The 21,151-nt window shown below is 31.1% G+C and overlaps 4 protein-coding genes across 7 annotated transcripts in view; 2 read left to right on the top strand and 2 right to left on the bottom strand.

Moving 5' to 3' along the window:
- The window catches only part of LOC111685251 (aquaporin AQPAe.a), a 29,602-nt gene extending 18,704 nt beyond the window's left edge, over positions 1-10,898 (top strand). Inside the window, exons 2-7 of one of the 3 annotated variants that reach the window (XM_046954428.1) lie at positions 4,787-4,929; positions 5,022-5,125; positions 7,203-7,346; positions 7,411-7,558; positions 7,620-7,894; positions 10,819-10,898. In XM_046954428.1, the coding sequence (XP_046810384.1) occupies positions 4,839-4,929; positions 5,022-5,125; positions 7,203-7,346; positions 7,411-7,558; positions 7,620-7,894; positions 10,819-10,854 (798 nt within the window). In that variant the 5' untranslated portion in view covers positions 4,787-4,838 and the 3' untranslated portion in view covers positions 10,855-10,898. Of the gene's footprint in view, positions 1-4,786; positions 4,930-5,021; positions 5,126-7,202; positions 7,347-7,410; positions 7,559-7,619; positions 7,895-8,132; positions 8,276-10,516 lie in introns of those variants that run through there. The other 2 variants (XM_046954432.1, XM_046954418.1) reach the window with 2 other exon arrangements.
- Positions 10,899-11,553: 655 nt separating this feature from the next.
- Positions 11,554-13,585, bottom strand: LOC111685242 (E3 ubiquitin-protein ligase parkin). The gene is made up of 6 exons (XM_023447497.2): positions 13,190-13,585; positions 12,935-13,121; positions 12,526-12,871; positions 12,079-12,415; positions 11,900-12,007; positions 11,554-11,834 (listed from the first exon to the last, which is right to left on the bottom strand). Exons 1-6 carry the CDS (start codon positions 13,445-13,447, stop codon positions 11,628-11,630), a joined length of 1,443 nt encoding a protein of 480 aa, XP_023303265.2. The 5' UTR covers positions 13,448-13,585; the 3' UTR covers positions 11,554-11,627.
- A 1,641-nt stretch (positions 13,586-15,226) lies between these two features.
- On the top strand, positions 15,227-16,003 carry LOC111685245 (ADP-ribose glycohydrolase OARD1). Its single transcript, XM_023447500.2, has 3 exons — positions 15,227-15,533; positions 15,594-15,768; positions 15,832-16,003. The coding sequence occupies exons 1-3, from the start codon at positions 15,415-15,417 to the stop codon at positions 15,985-15,987; spliced, it is 450 nt and encodes a 149-aa protein (XP_023303268.2). The 5' UTR covers positions 15,227-15,414; the 3' UTR covers positions 15,988-16,003.
- Positions 16,004-16,010: 7 nt separating this feature from the next.
- Positions 16,011-21,112, bottom strand: LOC111685249 (ADP-ribose glycohydrolase OARD1). Of its 2 annotated transcripts, none has more exons than XM_023447503.2 (3): positions 20,977-21,112; positions 16,348-16,664; positions 16,011-16,289 (listed from the first exon to the last, which is right to left on the bottom strand). In XM_023447503.2, the coding sequence occupies exons 1-3, from the start codon at positions 21,086-21,088 to the stop codon at positions 16,143-16,145; spliced, it is 576 nt and encodes a 191-aa protein (XP_023303271.2). In that variant the 5' UTR covers positions 21,089-21,112; the 3' UTR covers positions 16,011-16,142. The 2 variants fall into 2 exon arrangements, with proteins under 2 accessions (XP_023303271.2, XP_046801257.1); XM_046945301.1 differs by lacking the exon at positions 20,977-21,112 and adding an exon at positions 20,594-20,716.
- Between the last annotated feature and the right edge of the window lie 39 nt (positions 21,113-21,151).

The raw sequence follows: 21,151 nt of genomic DNA, 5'->3' as shown, positions 1-21,151 counted from the left end.
TTTAAAACAAAATATAAGTGCAATCTATGAAAGTCTTATTTAATTCTGAAATATATTTCATTACTAATTGCTTTATTTAGTTACAAATTCAATTTTCACACATAACACTTCATATTATTAATGATTTTTTTACGTTATTAAATCATTAAAAAAGGGAAGAATGCTTAATAAAAATAATGCTTAATAAAACTAAAATTGGGAAAATCTTTTAAAATTTCTATAAAATATATTAATTTTATCAATATGCATTATGAAGTTTACCATAACATGCAACACTGTGTTAATAATCAACAGCATATTAGTTTTCTGTGAATGGCAGCTGCAAGGAAAACAAATGTAACAGTAATTTGTCTGTTTATAATTCTTAATTTATTTAATTATGTTTCTTGGGAAAGGATCTAAATCACTGGTGTAAAAGAGCTGTGGAGGCTCCGAATACGGCCTTAACCTAGGCTTAACCGAGAGCCCTCAAGGTTAACCCATTAAAAATGGAAATCTGTCTTTTCACAAGAAAGACAAAAATTTCTACGTATACCGAACCTTGCTTTCTGGGCAAGACAAAGTTAAGTACTTAGGTGTAATCCTCGACCGAAAATTAAAGTGGAGACACCACATAGAGGATAAGATCAACAAGGCACATCGGTGCTGGGCATTATGTAGGAGAACTATAGGCATGAAATGGGTTCTTAGTCCTACTATGACAAAGTGGCTTTATAAGTATAATTAGACCTATTTTAGCTTATGCTTCAATAATCTGGTTTAGACAAAAAGTGCAATATCAAACTACTACAGGGAGTTCAGCGTACATGCTGCTTAGGTATAAGTGGAGCCTTGGTTGAAGTAGTACACATACTTCATCCAAGGCTCTGGAAACGTTGCTAGATATTCCACCAATTGAAACATATTTAAGATATCAGGCGGCGCTTACAACCGAACGACTCTTTACTTAAGGCGAACTGGACAAAAGCGGTTATAGAACACGTTATCAATGTATACTGGACACATTGGAATGTTATACACTATCATCGGACGTGTCTGATCGTATAACAGACACAAAATATGTCGGAAATTTTAAAACGCTGATCCCTGATAGAATGTCTTGGTCAAGCGGAACATTAGAGCAAATACCAGTAGGAATTCGTTGTTATACGGATGGCTCTAAATTGGGGGATAAAGTGGGGTTGGGGATCTATATTCAAAACCCAGAGGCAGAAATATACCACCGTTAACCAAATCATAACACAAGCTTCCTGACAGAAGTACGATCAATAACGGAATGCGTAAATTGGATTAATATATTTACCGACAGACAGAAGGCAATTAGGGCGATATCAGAAGATAGAACTTAATGTAAGACCGTATTGGATTGTAAGAAAGCTTTAACTGAATACTCTCCCAGAGGTAAAGTTCACATCATATGGGTACCAGCCTACTCGGGAGTATTCGGTAACAAAAGAGCGAATGTAATAGCTTTAAAGGGGAGGTAGCTCGAAGCAGTTAACCCGACAAACGCAAAACCATCCGACGCAACAAAAGTCGAACTAAAAATATAGGTGAGAGAATCCCATAAAACCTCTTGGAATAATGAAACAGTGGGTAGAACCAGAAGAAAGTCCTATGGGGTGACTCTGATGAGAGCAATACAAAAAATCTCTTCAAAATTAACAAGTCTGAAGTTAGTATCATAGTACCTATTCTGAGTGGATACACAGGATTACGAGCAGATTTATGCAAAATTGGACGTGCGGATTCAGACGTATGTAGAGCATGTGAAGGGGACAGTCGAAGTTGGTAACAAGTATCTTGGAAGTGATGTTATTCCGGAAATAACATTCCTGACTAACACTGATTGGAAGATTCTTAGAAATTACGTTCAGGAAACTGAGTTTCTGAAACTGAAAAATAATTCATTCAGTTCCTTTTTATTTTTTTCTCATGATATGGAGCGTACAACATGCCCGATTGTGGCCTAGGTGTATTTCTTCGGATTTGGTGTATATTAACCTAACCTATGTTTCTTGGGAAACTTCGTGTGAATTTTTTTTGTTAATTTTCATTGAAAAAAATTTACAATTTTTCTTACTTGATTGTTAGAATGTTGTTTAATATACACTTGTTGTTTTTGTTTTGTTTGCCAGACATGAAAATACAACAAAACTACTCATAGTAAGCAAGTAGTAATTAATCAATTCGTTATTGCATTGAAGTATTTTATACTCATTTGCACCTTTTTTTGCATCATTAAAAAATGACAGAATTACATATGTAAGTAACAAAGATTAAAGGTTTCAATAACAATTTTAAAATAATAACAAATAGTTAATTAACAATTAACGCGTTATAATTGAGAAGAAATTATACATAATTTGCATTAATGTAATGCATACATAAGTACGAAGAAGGAAATAGAATGTCAATGATTAGGAACCACTTATTTTGTATACCCTACATCATTTTAGTGGGGAGGGTATATTGAGTTTGTGCTGATGTTTGTAGCATACAAAAATATTCGTCCTATACCTTAAAATATACCAATAGGCTTAGAATAGTTTTATGAGTCGATTAAGCAATATCCGTCCGTCCGTTCTTCTGGCTGGATAGCTAGCTGTCGAAACCACAATCATTTGTGCGCAAGGTACAGTTCGCAATTTTCGAGATAAGTGGGTGGAATTTGGCACACACGCTATTTTTGGCTCAAGGACTATTGAAAATGGTTTAAATCGGTCCATTATTTCTCCTAGCCTCCATACAACCGTATCCCCCGAATAGGGACTTTGGGCTCCTAATTAAGTTAAATGTCAACAAAAGTCGGCAAAACTTATTTTTATGAAACTTTTAATAACACTATAGAATTTCGTAATTATCGGGCTTCATTTCATTTGAATCTAGCCCCCCTAACAAACTCTCCCTTCCTCCCCCAAAATTGACTTGAAGGTCAAACTTCACTTATAAACACTAATAACACTTTTAAATTCTACATAAATGACTTTGAAATAGACGTAAATTCCTCTACCAACTTCTATAAGGATAGGTCCATATTTGCCCCTACTCCCCTATGAGCCCTCTAATTTTTTTTGTCAAAAATAAGTAAAAATATTCCGGAATAAAGTTTAAAACACTAATTAAATGCTATTATTTAATAATCCACATTTTTAACATACTTACTGGTGTGGGTCATATGCGGCTATGCCCGACCAGTTTTTAACACAGGAAATTCTTGACTCACTACTTTTTGTGATAAAAAAGAACTGTTTTATAGCTTAGACTATAGGTTGATCTATATTCTAGAATCTAGAGTTAGTATAGACTAATATACTATATATTATATACAGACTGATCTTATTATATTTGTATATTATATATAGACTAGTATTGACTATAGACAGATCGATTGTCTTTATTTTAGATTGATCTATAGACTGATATATAATCTAAATAATAGACCCATCAATTGTCTTGATTATAGCCTAGAAGGATCTATGAACTTCACTATAAACTGATCAGTAGTTTTGACTATAGATTGATCTTTACTATAGCCTGATATATTACTATATATATATATAGCAAGACTATATTACTTGAAAATGATTTGTCTGACAGTCCTGACTATAGACTGTTTAATAATCTTGACTTTATAATGATCTGTAGTTTTGACTATAGACTGATGTAGAGTCAAAATAATGGGCAGATTGATAACCTAGATATATACGTTATTGACTATAGAGTGAGCTAGATGATTGACTATAAATTGATCAATAGTCTTTTCTATAGATTGATTTATATTCCTTACTATAGACTGATATACAGACTGATCAATTGTCTTTATTTTCGATTGAATTATAGTCGGCTATAAACTAGTTTATAGTATTTACTATAGACTAATCTATAGTCTTGAATATATAGCCTTGGCTATAGACTAACCTAGAGGTTTAACTATAGATTGATTTAAGTTTTACTATAGACTGATCTATTGTTTTGACTTACTTTAGATTTACTTTAGATTTATATATAGACAGATCTATAGCTTAGGCTAGAAACTGACAGTATTGAGTGTAGACTGTTCTATAGTCTTGACTATAAATTGATATTTAGTTATGACTATACAGATTAGTCTATAGTCAAAACAATGTGCAGATTGATTTCCTCGATATATAGACAAATCTTTGTAAATGTTACAATCTCTTAAATGTTTTTCAAATTCATATAACTAAATATATTAATAAATTAAATTAAAATTGTCAAGTTTTTACAGTTATTGTCATGTTTTTGCATTTTAAACAAACAAAACTCAAATTTTAGACATTTACATTTAGACATTTTTCTAGTATTTTTAGACACATTTCATTTGGAACAATTGTTTAAACAACAAAATATAAAAAATAATAATAAAACAATTGAAACGTCATTTATGACAACGAAAGTGCAACAGTAAAAATGTACATATTTGTTTAAATTCACCATAAATAAAAAAAAATATTGCAAATAGTAATATACTAAATGTAATGATATGTTTAACATTGCCCAAGTTAGTCATAGACAATTAATACAAAAACCAAAAAATTATAAACACTAAATGTGATCGTATATTTTTGAAAAACAAATAAAGTTATTTTATAGTCAAAATCATAAATATTTAACACAATGTTTAATAGAATTCAAGTTAAGCGTAAAGTATTTAATATTAAACAAAACTTTTTATTATATTTTCAAATAGAAATTTCCATATGTACTATTTTCTTTTATAAAGAAAATTTGAATTAAAATTTTTTATATTTTTCTTTTTCAGAATTTAAAATAGTCACGAATTTCGATTGCCTTCAAACGGAGCAGCAGACACAATGGCTGGAAAATATGAATACACATTGGGCGTCAATGAATTAAAATCGAAGGAATTTCGTTTATGGCAATCACTTATTGGTGAATTTCTTGGTAAGTGCTTTTTTTTAATGTAATTCGATAGCTTTTCTACATTTCACTGCCATAAAAAAGTCTCTTTTAATGCTATTTTTTCTAAATTTTAGGAAATTTAATATTAAACTTTTTCGCTTGTGGTGCATGTACACAACGTGAAGATGGTACATTTAAGGCTTTAGCTTTTGGTCTGGCTGTTTTTATGGCCATCACTGTAAGTAGAAACATAATTTTTACACTTGTTATAAAAATAAATAATATTTATGTTCATATGTCAATCAGTTTCCATTTACTATTATAAATTATTTACAAAACAAAGTAAAAAATTAATATGAAAAATGTTTTTTACTAAATTTATACTGTTTACATATTAAGTTGTTTAGTTATCCATAAATAGTCATTCGACATGAAAATACTTTAATACTTATACTTAAGCGATTGACACAATTTTATGTTTTGACATTTGACTGAGTTTCGATCGCCATAAATGTTAACATTATAATGTACCTACCCAGCAAACGTTTCTTACTGTTTACGTATTAGATATAAAGATCTCTTAATCATAAAACAAAATTATTATTGTCGTGTAGCAAATTTACAAATACGGACTTAGTGCAACTGATATCTGTTAATCGCTGAACAAAAAAGACTATTCTAATCCATATTGGCATCATGAAGATAAATCCCCCGATTATAAATTACTTCTTACTTGAGTGATATCTCCAAAAATTGTAAATTATTCTCAAGGTAAGACTGTAATAAAAAAAACCCTGTAGAAACTCCTGCTTCAGGTGCTGGCAAGGTGTCAGTCTACCATCAAATCGGTTTACTCGTTGCTTAAAATTATGCAAGAGGAACATTCGAAAAAAGATTCGTTGCCCTCCAAAACATTAGCCTCGGTCTCAACGGCCTCAAGTTTTTTAACCCCAGTACACAAAAATTCCTCCAAAAGAGCTTTCACACCAATCGACTTGGTGCCAAGAAAGTCGATAAGCTCATAGAGCATTGAGTAGTGGCAAAAGACCATATTATATCCTCTTATCTAGTGAAAACACTGTAGAGAATTATTAATGTTTATTTTGATCATCTGTTCTATCTAAGGCGCAACACGCCTATACATAAGGAAGATCTACAGAAACAGCGCTACACGCACAAGTGAATGTCGATTAGCTCACGGAGCATCGAGCAGTGGCAAAAGACTGTTAGAATTAACAATGCGATAGATAGATAGATAGATAGATAGATAGATAGATAGATAGATAGATAGATAGATAGATAGATAGATAGATAGATAGATAGATAGATAGATAGATAGATAGATAGATAGATAGATAGATAGATAGATAGATAGATAGATAGATAGATAGATAGATAGATAGATAGATAGATAGATAGATAGATAGATAGATAGATAGATAGTTTTGTTCTTTTCAAAAACACTGATCAGGGTATCTCGAAAACATATTCATACGCTAAACGTTTGCACTAGCAGAATGTGCTCTGGAACTGGTTATCTATAAGATGTTTTAACAACACTTTTTTAACACTTCCCTAGACATTCCTGTTACTCAAATTATAGTTATTGCACAGTTGTTAAGTCGAAAAAATGAGTCGGTCTAACACCGTTAGACAGTTTAGAAATACTGTATGTGGAAGTTGTACAGCTTTCACTAATATTTATGCACTGGGCTCAGACTACAGCTTAAATTACAGATTGATATAAAAGTATTAGTACGTACTATGTATTATTCTGAACTTTTGTATGGGCTACATAATATGATGACTAGACTAATATTTATTGAAGTCTGGACTATATAGTCCATATTCGTAGAATATTCGAATCTATGGAATACAGACTTGTATTCTCACCAGACTGATATACTGTCTTGTCCACAGCGAAAACTACATAAAAAAATCCATTTTGTAGTTACTATTAAAGATTCTTAAAACAATAGCATGGATTATATTATAAGGTTTAAACTTCAGTTGGATTCAATGAATTCTATAAATAGTCGATTTTGCATTAAGAAATTTGGACTTGTTTTAAATAGAACCAGTATTTAAAACTATATAAATATAATATATTTGTTAAAAATTATTCATTTCACTAAATGTATAGTGAAATAAATCAGCTGAACTTATTTACTAGAATAACGTACTATATGGTTTATTACATTTACGTGGAAATATGTTAAATATTTCTATTATATAGTTAAAGTCTAATTTTACTACAAATAGATTAAACTAGTGGGAGTATTTAGTAAATATGCATTTTATTTAAATTATTTTAGATTGTTGGACATCTAAGTGGTGGTCACGTAAATCCTGCTGTAACTTTGGGAATGTTAGTTGCTGGTCGTATAAGTGTTTTACGTGCAGTACTCTATATAATATTCCAATGTTTAGGATCCATAGCGGGTACGGCAGCCATAAAAGTGAGTGTGAAATAATAAAAAGTTAATTTCAAATAAATATTTATATATTAATTATTAATATTAGACCTTACTCGATGAAATGTACTATAACGGTCTGGGTCACACCAATTTAAATGACAAAATAACTGAACTACAAGGTCTCGGTATCGAGTTCTTTTTAGGTTTAGTTTTGGTATTGACTGTATTCGGAGCCTGTGATGCTAATAAACCCGGTAAGTATTTTGTATGATAATTAAATATCAACAATTAGTTATTATTTAAAATTTATATTAGACTCCCGTTATACTGCCCCTTTGGCCATTGGTATGGCTGTTACATTGGGTCATTTGGGCACCATCAATTATACTGGTGCTAGCATGAATCCAGCTCGTACTTTAGGCACTGCTTTTGCCACTAACAATTGGGATGCCCATTGGGTATACTGGGCTGGTCCAATTTTGGGTGGTATTGCTGCCGCTTTGATTTACACACAGATTTTAGAGAAACCAGCTGCAGCAAAGGTTAGTGAAGTATCGGATAAATACAGGACACATGCCGATGAGCGAGAGGTGAGGGTTTTATATTCATAATAATGACAATGTTAATTAACAACTTGCATTCTGTGTTTATTAATTAATATTCTATATTATGATTTTTTTAAATATTGGACATTGGAATATAACTAAATTATGCACCTACTAACAATGCATTTTATAAATAATATATGTAGATTTTGTAACAACTTTCATCAACTTAAACATTTCCCATTGACTTTATTCTAAATTACGTATATTTTTGTTATTAAAGGTTCCTCTAACGAAATTTCACAATTTACAAGTTTATTGAACTGAAGTCAGTCCCAAATTTTCAAGCACCTTTCCAAATTTAATATCCTGATTTCATATTACTTTATTTAAGTAAATAAAATTAATTTAAAATTATATCTTAATTCTTAATTTAATTTTTACTTTAATTTAAGTATAAATAATTAATTAAGGAAAAGAAGAAGAATTTTTATGAGTTAAATAATCGAAAAATTAAAATTTGATTTTGTTTAAATAAATGTAAAAAATACTACGTAACTCTTACAAATACTTCATACGTAGTGTCTACACCAACGTCGGTCAGTACTCATATATTTACAAAAATACTCCCCAAAGGCCCCAGTTATCTCACGAACAATTTTATAGGCCGATCTATAAGACATATATTTTTTAATTTTTAAATATATCTGAAATATTATAAAAAAAGCACAACTAATGCTATGTATACACGGTTGATAGATCTTACAACGTTGGCAGTAAAATGCGCAGAAAATGTTTAATAATACCGTCAACTTACAAATTTTGTCTTGGAATATTTTCGGTGATGATTTTTTTGACAACTTTGCTAATGAAAAATTGTAAGTTCAGACGATTATTAGACATTTTCTTAACATTTTACTGACAACGTTGTAAGATCTGACAATCGGTATCACGGTTTTGGCTTTTTGTTAAAAGTACAATGGGAAGGCGAATACCAGATTAACAAAAGTATCTCAAGTATAGCGGATTAGACTTTTTGATAAGACCACAGCAGGAAAATGCCACAAAAAGTTTATACAAAGTAGGTCTACTTGATCAGAGAAGTCCGTATTATTTAGGAATAGTTTTCAAAAGTGAGTCTAAGATAGAATCTGACACTGTTTTTTGCGCTAATAGAATTAGTTAAACTGTTTACTATAGTCCAGACTTTTGTCAAAACGTTAGTATGGACTATAGACTAAAGAAAGACAACCTAGTTTACCGTCTGAAATATTGTCACGATATGTTTTTTTCTAAAGTCCGGTTAAGGGTCTACACTTTTGTCTGTACTATGGTCTACATTTTGGTATGGACTTAAGTCATGTATTCAGTCAGGATTATATTATAGGCTTTAGTATGAAATTTTGTCTCTAGTCTAGACTAAAGGCTATATCATTCTGTAGTATACAATATAATTTGCAATAAGGACTACAATTTAAAGACTGGGCGGCCAGGACAATAAACATATGTGTAATATAGTTTGCAGTCAGTCTAAAGTCTAGGACTATAGCCCATTGTCTGACATATAGCCAATATACTTGTATATAGAACGAAATAGAAAAAAACTATATATTCAGTATTACAGTCAATTGTCTGGAGTGTAGTCAATAGTCTAGATTACAGTCCATAGGCTTTACTTCTGCCTATAGTCAGCTCTACTGAACTTCAGTCTATAATATGAACTACATTGTATAGAGTGTAGTCCATAGTCTAGATACAGCCCACAGACTATACTACTACATATAGACTGGACTATAATCTGTAGTCTGAACTATAGTATATAAGCTGATCTATAGTCTATAAACAAACTAACACTGGACTAAAGCCTTAAGTCAGTACTAATTAACATAGTCTGGAGTACAGTCTATAGCCTAAAATATAGTCTTTAGTCATTTGTCCAAAGTGTAGGACCTGTACTGGTGTATAACGTGAACTATATTCAAGTCTATGTTCTAGGCTGCTGCAGTCTAATATATCTAATCTATGATCGGGACTGCAGTCGACTATAAGTACTATAATCTGGACTACCATCTAATCTCTGATCTTAACTATAATCTAGCAGATAATGTGGACTATTGTCTAGTTTGTAGTCTGTATTATAGTTTAAAATTTCGCTTATAGTCTGTTGTTAAGTATGAACTATATTATTGTCTTAAATGTGGGATAATGTCTTTTCTGCAAGTCTGCGCTACAGTTGGACCGTTTACTATTTATCTAAATGACAATACCAAATTGAATATTTAATATATTTTCAATTAAAAACCTAAATTATTGTTTTGCAAAAAATAGTAATATTTTTTCTGGCAACACTGTTTACAATTTAAAATTCGTGCCTAAAAGTATGCAACACAAATTACCATTACTAAACAGGGTGTCTCTTATAATTATTTATTTTATATTTTACTTTATATCGCCAAAAAGTTAAATCAATTATTATGCAAATTAAACTCATTATTAAAATACACACAAACACATTCATGCACATATACATATTTATATCAACACTTTGTTGCACTTTTTTATATAATATCTTAAATTTAATTACAAAAAAAACTATATATTTTTAAAATTTCTAACATTAGCCAAAGTTTTGAACTCAATGACACTTTTCATTAATCTCATTTTCAGAACTGAATACAAATCCAAAAAACCAAAAACAAAATCCCATTGTAATTCTCACGCTTTCTGTAGATTTGTCCGTCTCTCACAAAAAACAAAAAAAAAACAAATAAACAAACACCTACACACACAGAACGACAAATAAATGAATTTTTATTTTCTTGCCTTGAAAATAAAACCGTTATATATTTTAAATATTATTTTATTGTTATTATATTATTTAAATGCTTTTTAATTGTATTGTCTTTATTCTAATTTTATATGTTTTATCTTAAAAAAAAAAACACTCAAACATCTTTCTTTAAAAACAGATGAGAAAATTGGAAGGAGCACGTGATTACGCTTAGAAATATAGATCTTAGAAACAACAACAACAGTAATCTCTGTTGTAGAAAAACAAAACAACAACATGGATTTCTATAGAAATTTCCAATTGGAAATCGAATATATATTTTTGCAATTACATTTAAGATCACTTTTTTTTATTAAAAAAAGAAATGAAACTATTGCATATTTATTAAATTTATAACAAAGTTTTTGTGTGTTCTTTAAACATTATAAGATTTTTGCCAACAGGATATCAAAAATTTTATGATGTTTTATTTTTTAATGTTTTCTTCTCACATTTTATAATAATTACCCACAGGCATACATTTATAAATATTTATTAATTTATATTAATTATAAATAATCGAAGGTATTTTTTTTTATTGTATTAATCATATTCCGTAATAGTAATTAAATTACTAATAATTATAAATCAAAGTATGTATAATTAAGAAAATATTATTGACATTGTATACAAACTAAAACCAAATATACTCTAAAAAGAAATTCAAATGTGTTGTTGTTCAATCGACTTTCCATAAAGAAAGGTAAGTAGTTGCATTTTCGAGTTGCAAGGTTTTCTCAGATTGAATTAGAGAAACTTTAACAATTCAACAAAAACTTTAATAAAAATTATACAAAAACAACAAAAACATTGATAAAAATTAGTTTAACTTTTATTGTTTTAAGTTTAAATTTTAAGTTAAAAACATATTCTATACATTTTTCCTAAAATCTAGTCTTTTGAAGATTTTTATTTACAATACATAACATAAAACAAAAACTAGTTAGATTAACCGAACCAATGAGCACCCATACAATCCCTGGTCCATTCGGTTTGACACACCCAACACCATTCAAAACCGCAGCCGGCACGTGTACAGACCATATGCATGCAACCACCATCCCGCTCAGTGGGTGTGCGACATTTAGGACAGGGTTTGGTAGACACTTTGATAGTTACATTACTCGCTTCATCCCAACGAGCTTCAGCAGCACGCTAAACGAAAATAAAAACTCATCATTTCGCTTTGTCACTTTCAGGCTAATATTAAAAGTACTTACATTCGGATCTACAGCATATTCACAAGAACCCGTTATATTTCCTGTACCATTCTCTGGAAGACAATCGCCCAAATGATAACCTTGTAAACAATTACGACAAAAAACATACTAAAATAAAGAAAAAATTTTAGATAAACAAAGTTTCTTTACATTTTCAACTAGTTTATTCTTTTACTTACTCCACAACCATTTTGACAAGTAACTTTTTTACAATCCGGCTCTACCAAGAGACCCATACCACAGCCAGGTTGTGGACATAAAACTCCACCAGCTTGTAAAACATATTCCTCAGTGGCAAAACGTTGATAACGTTCATACTCCTCACGTGTTAATAACTTAAAATGGTGAATTTCCTCTATAAACGAATTTTCACAACCGGCCGGGCAAGCCAAAGTGTAACCAATATCGGGATGAGGCATAAATTGACGTTCCATGAGACGTGAACGGCAATAGTGTAAAAAGCATTCAATACAGGTGACGTGTTTCGATTCGCAGGGAAAAACTAAAACAGTATCGCTAAAAAACATGCATAAACAAACAAATTGCAATTAAATACAACGAAAAACAAACAAATGATAAATTAGGAGAAAGTTTTTAATAATATAAAAATGGATGTTAGTCTTTACCTTACATCCGTACAGGCCAAACAGGGAATATCCTTTATATTAATTTTGATAAGATTAAGAGGAGCAGCAAAATCCTTTTCACCACCCGAAATATGTTCAGCACATTTAAAATAGAATTCAGCAAAGGGAGGATCACCAATATCATTATCTACACAGGCAATTTCTAAAGATTCACAGTGACCTCTAATGCGTCTGGATTTTAAGACATCATCCCAACATTCGGGATCACGATGTACAGTAAATGCACCACCCTTACACAAAGAACAACGAACACGTAACTTGCCCTTACATAATTTATTGCACTGGGAACAATGAACATAAAAATGAGCCTTAGAACGTTCACGATCTTTAAAAATAAACTTGGAATTAAATACCATTAATATTTAGATTTCATTAACAATAAACTTACTTTCTTCTGGTATATTAGATCTTTCCTCACTTAATAATTGCAAGTCAACCAAAGTTTCACATAATGGTTTTGATGGCTGTTCTTCCGTAGACTCCTCCTCGGCTACGGTTGAGTATAAACGTTTCCTCTGCTGCACAGGTCTTGCCTGTATGGCATGCAATATACTCTGTTGCCCTAAATCACATTCCTGTTTCGTTAAACATCAATTTGGGTCAAAGTTTTATTTTTACGTTTTAACCAAATTCGAATTCTAACCTCAATTGTTGTTGCATCGCTAAGCTCCTTACCAGCAAAGATAATCTTAACCTCTTCTGGCTGTAGACCCAATTGGGGCGCCACTATTTCTTTAACGTTTTTTATATCCCATTTGGGTTCCAAATTCACTGACAACGTACGTCCCGTATTTGTTTTTACATAAATACTCAAAGTATTCGTAATTGTTTTACTACCAAACGATAATAACGCTAGCATTTTATCGATAAAAGCTTTTATTAAATTGATTAGAAAACTCATTTAACTTAATTTAGAAGTAGTTGAGGAACTTTTTTATATAAAATTGCTATTACATTGATTAGAAAACTTATTTTTACTTTAACAATAAAATGCACGTAATAATAAAATTACAACAAATTTAAACAAAATCAAAACATTGAACAGCTGATTGGCAGTGTTTACAAATTGTCAAATACTTAGTTGCAAACATTAGTATGAAATTTAATACTATTTTTAACGTACTATAAATTGACTTTTACTTGAAAAGTATCAAACAAAAAAGTGTTTGTTACAAACACGAGATGAAAAAAGATGTTAAAAAGTTTGTTTTCTTCATAGAGATGGAAAATACATTGAGGTTTGACAAACCGTAAGAAACTAGTACATCGAACATGTATATTTTAGGGTTCTATAAATCGACTTTCGAATAATCGAACAATCGACTTTTTGTCGAAAAAAGTCGACTTTTCGACTATTTTGTTCCAAAAAAGTCGATAACTCGACTATCGTCTATGAAAAAAGTTGAAAAGTCGACTTTGGAAATAAAAGTCGAAAAGTAGAAAAAAGTCAAAAAGTCAGAAAGAGTCGAAAAAAGTCGAAAAGTCGAAAAGTTGGAAAAAGTCGAAAATAGAAAGAAGTCGAAAAAAACTCAAAAAATTGAAAATATATAAATAAAATTTTTTTATTAATAATAATAAATAATAATATAATGTTAAATGGCAACATTATAAATTTACGCTTCTGGCAACTTTATAAATTTTTAACTCTGGTCGGAAAAAGTCGAAAATAGTCGAAAAAAGTCAGAAAGTCGAAAATAGTCGAAAAAAGTCGAAAATAGTCGAAAAGTCGGAAAAAATTCGAAAAGTCGGAAAAAGTCGAAAAGTCGACTACATATTTATAAAATATTAAAATTCGAAAAGTCGAAAAAATCGACTTTTAATTAAATGAAAAAAGTCGAAAAGTCGAATAATCGACTTTTAACTAAATGCAAAAAGTCGAAATGTCGACTTTTCATAAAATGCAAAAAGTCAAAATGTCGACTTTTCATAAAATGCAAAAAGTCGAAAAGTCGACTTTTCATAAAATGCAAAAAGTCGAAAAGTCGACTTTTCGTTTTAACTATAGAACCCTAGTATATTTTAATGGGAAGAGCAGTTGATGTCAATTCTAACGTCAAGAGAAATTCTGATAAATTTTTTTACACTGACTGATCTTCGACTGGTGCTTTTTTGAGTTTTCTGTAAAATTAAATATTAATGTATAGACCGGAGTAAATTTGAATTTATTAATGAGGACTTTTTAGTACTTTTTCGTTTTTACTCTGTTACTTTTTGAAATTTCTATAATATTGAACGTAGAAACATGTAATTAAGTAATTATATATTTTTTATATCCTTATTTATTGTAACCTAGCCTTTTAAGTCGTATACTACTACAACACTTATAGCACATTTTAAAAAAATTGGTACTTTTTCATTATTCAGGAAATTCTTCGTTCTCTAAAAATTACTTTTCGAAATTGCGTTAATATTGAAGCTAAAAACGTGTAATTAAGTATATAGAGACGGGATTTATGTCGGTCCTCATTAAACTTGTTAAAGAATTTGTTTTTAATTTTAAAAAATTAATCAAATTATAAAAAATAAGTTTTTACATTTTTTTTCATATCTGCATAATTTCTCACACAACTTTTGTGCTTGCTCTGTTTTGTTGTTATAAAAAATATATGTATTTGCTTCCAAAATTCCATTTTTTCTCTCGGATTTCGATTTTAATTAAAATCGTTGAAAATTTAAAAATTTAACGTATTTGAGAACTTAGCCGGATTACAATCCAATTTAAGCCGCCGCCAATATTTTTCGTCGTCCGCCGCCGCAGTCATTGATATTTGTCGGCGCAGGGCATCTCTGAAAATTTGGCACCAAATAATGCAAAAGTTTAATTTCAATTTATATTTTATAAAAATTTAAAATTGTTTCCAATTTAAAATGAACTGTACTCTAAAAGAAATAAGCGGAGATTTATTCTCAGCCGATGAAAGTTTTTCTATGGCTCACTGTGTGGCCGCAGACTTAAAAATGGGCAAAGGAATAGCCGTGAAATTTCGGTAAGCTTAAAAAGGATAAACTTGCATTTTAATGAAATAATATAAAAATTTAATTTCCAGCAATAAATTTGGTCGTGTTCATGTGCTACAGCAGCAAAATGTTAAGCCTGGTGGTGTAGCCATTTTGACTGACAATTCACGCTTCATATACAATTTGGTAACCAAACAAAGTAGTTGGGGTAAACCTACTTATCAGTCATTACATAGTTCATTGAGTGCTATGAAGGAGCACATGGTAAGTTGTGAAATATTTTATTATAATATGTGTTAAACTGTTTGTTAATTTTGTTTTTTACAGTTAAAACACAATGTTACAAAATTAGCCATGCCTAGAATAGGTTGTGGTTTGGATGGTCTTGTCTGGCCCAAAGTTAAAGATATAATTGAAGAAATCTTTTGTAATGATGTTGTTACCATAGTGATATACAACTATGTTCCTCCCAAGTCAGGCTAAAGAAGTTGTTTTATAAGTATGTATTTTTTGAATACAACATTCATTTTGTTTTATTTTTGTTATTCAATTCATCTTAAGAAATGATAAATATTTCAAGTAATAATCTAAAGTTACAAATTAAATTTGTGTTTTTACCATATTTACGCTTGTTTTATTTACTTTGGCACAAAATTATAAACTACTATTTCCAAATCTTCTTTATTAAATACTCCATTCAACTCGCTGCTAACTTTATCCCACTCAAGGCCATCAATACCGCAACCAATCCTGGGTATAGCCAATTTGTGCACATTGTTAGAACGCTAAAAAATACAATAATATATGAACATATTTTAAAGAAAACTAATAAAAGTTTCATACCATATGTTCACGCATAGCACATAAAGATGCTCTCAAACTGTCATAGGTTGGTTTATCCCAACTTTGATCCTTTGTTACTAAATAGTAAATATAACGTTCATTATCCTTAAGCACAGCAACACCGCCGGTTTTTACATCTTGTGCGCGTAAGACATCTAATTGACCATAAACTTTTTTAAATACCACAGCAATACCAGCTCCCATACCAAGATCGGCTGCAACACAGTGGGCTAAGCTGTAGTCTTTGGGAGCACTAAACAAATCGCCTTCCACCTCAGTGAGTTTATAATTGTATGAGGACATGTTGCGTTTGTTAGCTGGAATAAAAAAAATAATCGTTGTTTTTAAATAACTTGCAATTTTAACCTTAACCAATACAGCTAGACTCCTTCAATACAAACAAGTAAAAAATTATAGTCGAGCGAGGCCGACCATATAATACCCTACACCTGTTATAAAAAAATGTGAATTAGTTTTCATAATAGAACTTTAAAGTTGAATTGTAACTTGTCTCAGATATACTTGAGCCATTTATTGTTGAATAAAACTGAGGACATTTAAGTGAAATTAGGAAGGGGATTTTTTATATGGGCTAGGGTAAAATGAGGACCTAGCCTCATCAAGGCTAGTATAGAACTTAGTTTTGCAGCTTTTTGACGACACACTAGTATATTAAATATAATTATGAACTTAAAAGGCCTATTCGGGGTTTAAGTTGTATGGGGGCTAGGTAAAATAATGGACCGATCTTAACCATTTTCAATAGGGTTTGTCCCTGGCACAGGAATGTCGAGAGTTTTAACGTGAGCAGCTGCCTTGACTGCCTTATTTCACGGCGGTATTTTTGATTCACTGGGTAGACTTGAGAACGGTATACCATCGCCCCTTTGTTCTTTAATGAAGAACGCAGGTGGCAATTTTTGTACATTGGCTCTAACCGGTTCATGCACAAGTACTTTGCTGAAGTACTCGAGCTATCTAATCTCTGATTCTGGCCTCTGTTGATTCGGCAACAGCAGCTAGAGACGTAACCGGTAGACCGAAGAACGATCCATCAATAAGCTGTGGACATTGTTCTTACTCGCAGTGACACACTGTGGTAATTCTGATATGAATAGAGTAAACTCTAAACATTTCTGGACAAAGAAGGAAAATTCAATGGTATCATATGTATATGATGTCTTTCATCCATCATCATTCAACCAAACACACTTCTCATTCATACGACATATACATTAGGTAGACGCCGAACCTCACATTCATCCCGTACCATATACAATTAATACCAACTCATTTCCAACGCTTAGTCCCACAGTCACTCCATCTGTTTGGTATCTGTTATTTTCGGCAATAGCACCGAACTTATCCCGAAATATTGACTATTATCATGCATCAGTCTTTTAGCCGCCACTTACTCTCCCCGCGAATTTGGGTTTAAACCTCAACCAACTGACCAGCCAGGACATAGTCTTGGAGCAACTGGCCTCCCGTAGTACCAGATTATGCGGTGCTCTGGTCTGACCTCTGGCAATCTATGCAAGGACTAAGCCAAGCAGTAGACCGTAACAAATTGTTTAGTCCCGGCCAGACTGGAGGTATTGGTCACCTCTTTATACCCCGAGATTGCAATAACACCAAGGCGGAGGTCTCGCCAAGGTAACATGCACCCGGGGGTGTCCCTGGGACAATATAAAATCATGTACCAAATTTGATTAAATTATCTTCAAAATTTAATCTGTAGTTTGATTACAAGGACAGACGGACGGACATAGCTAAAACAGAAAAAGATTCTGAGCCGATTGGTATACTTAAGGTGGGTAAAGGACCACTAAAGTGGTGTGGTGTATTAAAATTGAGTCTTAAATAATGGGTTTCAAACAAAAATTTATCTTTGTGTAAAAACAAATAAAAGGCAAAACTCAAAATAAAGTAAATATATCTAATTATATGTAAGTCATTATTAGAGTACTTAAAAGTAAGTTGTTCCTTAAGTACAAGTCATTACCAAGTTTTTGTTGGGCATATAAGTACATACACATTTTTTTTTGATATTTACTTTCCATAAATACACATAGAAATTCTAATATCTATAGTTGATGCAGACAACAGCCACAACTCATCGTTTAATATCAATTTAAAAAGTAAACAAACAAAAAATTGTGTATGGTCAGCGACGTAATTGTGGGTAAAATCTCTATTTAAGAAAAAGTTCATCGACACAGAATGCTTTAATTTTTCCATAGTCAACAGTTCTGTATAGATGAAAGTGGAAATTTGAAAATAAGCATATGTGAATGTTTGATAGGTAGTTACACCGACGTTTTAGTGTACATACCATTGGATTCAGAACCCTGTATCAACTCCGTTGTTTTTATGTAATAAAATTTAACATAAACTATTTATTTAATATAATAAAACTTTTAGGGCGAGTTTTTCTGATAAAGATAATCTTCATTCTTTGGTTAAACCTGGTTTAATATATGTTTCGTGTTTTTCAGTTATCAGTAAAGTTACTTATTATCTTAGTTTAACTGAGGGCGGGTTTCTCACTCCTCAGTTAAACTAGGCTTAACTTGCTGTTAGATTAAACTCGAAACAAATTTAGGCGGACTGTAACCGATGATTGTGTTTTTCAGTTTTAGATTTAAGCACAGTTAACTTTGTTAGTATTGCCAACTTTTCACTCAAAAATATAAACAATGAACAGCTGTTTGTTGCAAACAATACTTTTGTAAAATGGAAAATTTTGGAAAAATGTTAAATAAACATTTAAAGCAATAATAAATAAAACAAAACAAATCAAAAATTGCAATTTACTTAAAATATTAAGTTTTTGTTCTTCCGTAATGATTGTTTTATTGTTTTTGTTAATTGTGTTTTCTCACTTATAACTTGAGTTTAATTGGGTGAAAACTTGTCAATACTAACAAAGCTTAAATCTAAAACTGAAAAACACAATTATCGGTTAAAGTCCGGCTAAATTTGTTCGAGTTTAATCTAACAACAAGTTAAGCCTAGTTTAACTGATGAGTAAGAAACCTGCCCTTAATTAATAAACTAACTCATAGGTATAGAGATACTACATAGCCGAATTAAGCATTCTAACTTTTTTACTTAAAATTAACAAATAGATTATTGTGAAAAAGAATAACGTTTAATGAGATCTTAAGATGTGATTAAGAGAAGTGACAATGATAGTTTAGGGTTAACAGACAGTTCCAAATTAAACATATTTCAGGCGAATGATGATAACAATAAATAAGTGATTTTTATTTACACCATTGTTTTTAAAACCCAGCGATATAGTTTTCATGTTATTTTTTAAAACAAAAGCGAGTCCCAGTCGTAATTCAGGTCTGAGTTGGGGAACAACTCTCGCGTCATCGCGATTATTTCTTAAACGCGTTCAGGCTTGTGTTTGTTGCCTGGCTTTCGACAGTTTTGCGTCTCGCTCGCACTGGTGTAATGTATTACTTCATGTAACTGTTCAAAGTTACATGTTGTCTACATTAACCTCGTGCTTTCGTTTTACCTCAAGTGAGGTTATGTTTTATTGGTGGAGACCATAGAATACTCAAACGTTTTTAACTGGTGGATACCATAAAATACTCACGATATAACCTGGTGGAGACCATTTAAACTCAAATATATACTGGTGGAGACCATTAATACTTTTGATGAAATCAAGTCCGGATGCTCCAACTTCCTATATGAAGGTATAGGTCGGTTGGTGGGGTTTTCTCTGGACAAACGTGTGATAACCTGGCAATATGAGTGCTTGATGCACCGCCATCCTAATCAAAACCCAAAAAAAAGCGAGTCCTTAATATCTTAAAAGGAACTGTTCTCTAAATTAAATTATCTTTATCTTTTGTTAAAAAAAAGGTTTTCAAAATTACTTCATTCTAATGGTCATAAATCTTTTCATATAAGCACACATAACAATTAGCAAACACTACCTGCTGGCAGCGACTAAAGTAGTCATTCGTACCGGCAAAATATTAACAACACTATGCCATACGTTTAGCAAAAAACTATTAAGGCGCAGGTCTCAAAGCACCAAGAAATGAGAGATAAAAAAGTATTAAAAACAAAAATAAACAATAAACGAAAATATTCAAAAGCAAAAATGAAAAATAAACATAATCATTTGAAATATCTATGAGCAAAAATATGCGAATTTCACTTGTTTTGTTTTTGTTATTATTATAATTACGTTACTTCACTGAAAATGTCTAGTACGTACACAGGGAATACTTGTTTTTGTTTTCGTTTAAATTGCTAGCATCGAGTAGTATCTCGATTCTACCAACGCGCTTTCTGACTAGAACTGTTAGCTAGCTATAGCTACAGTTCAAGGCAGTTCAATTAGTTGCTGTGTTCATAACACAACGTTTATTTTCTTTTGTGAAGTGGAGCAGAGCGGAGTGCTTGAGACAAATTGTAATAATTTGATATTAGTAGTTTCTAACATACAAACAGTTATCAAATATTATAGCGCACACATTCAGTCATTCGTTCAGTGGGTCACTGGCAGTGTGTCGTGTCATAACTTTAGAATTAAATTCAATAAGGCTTACGCAAGCTTAAGTAACCAACTGTCTAGAGCTAATAAGAAATTATACTTACATTTAAGATTAATAGCAATCAATTCCTGGTTCTTTAACAACAGCTTCCAACAATTCGTATTTTGTTTAAGAGAATTGTTTGTTAATTTTATTAAATTTCTAAAACACAACATTTATTTTTCTGTTTTACAATCGATTTCTTTGTGTCTTGTGCTTAAAATAAATTATTTTTCCAT

The sequence above is a fragment of the Lucilia cuprina genome, chromosome 2, assembly GCF_022045245.1.
Source record: "Lucilia cuprina isolate Lc7/37 chromosome 2, ASM2204524v1, whole genome shotgun sequence".
NCBI classification, from domain to species: domain Eukaryota; kingdom Metazoa; phylum Arthropoda; class Insecta; order Diptera; family Calliphoridae; genus Lucilia; species Lucilia cuprina.
The sequence above is the reverse complement of the archived record's forward strand: the minus strand, read 5'-3'. Positions and strand labels throughout refer to the sequence as shown.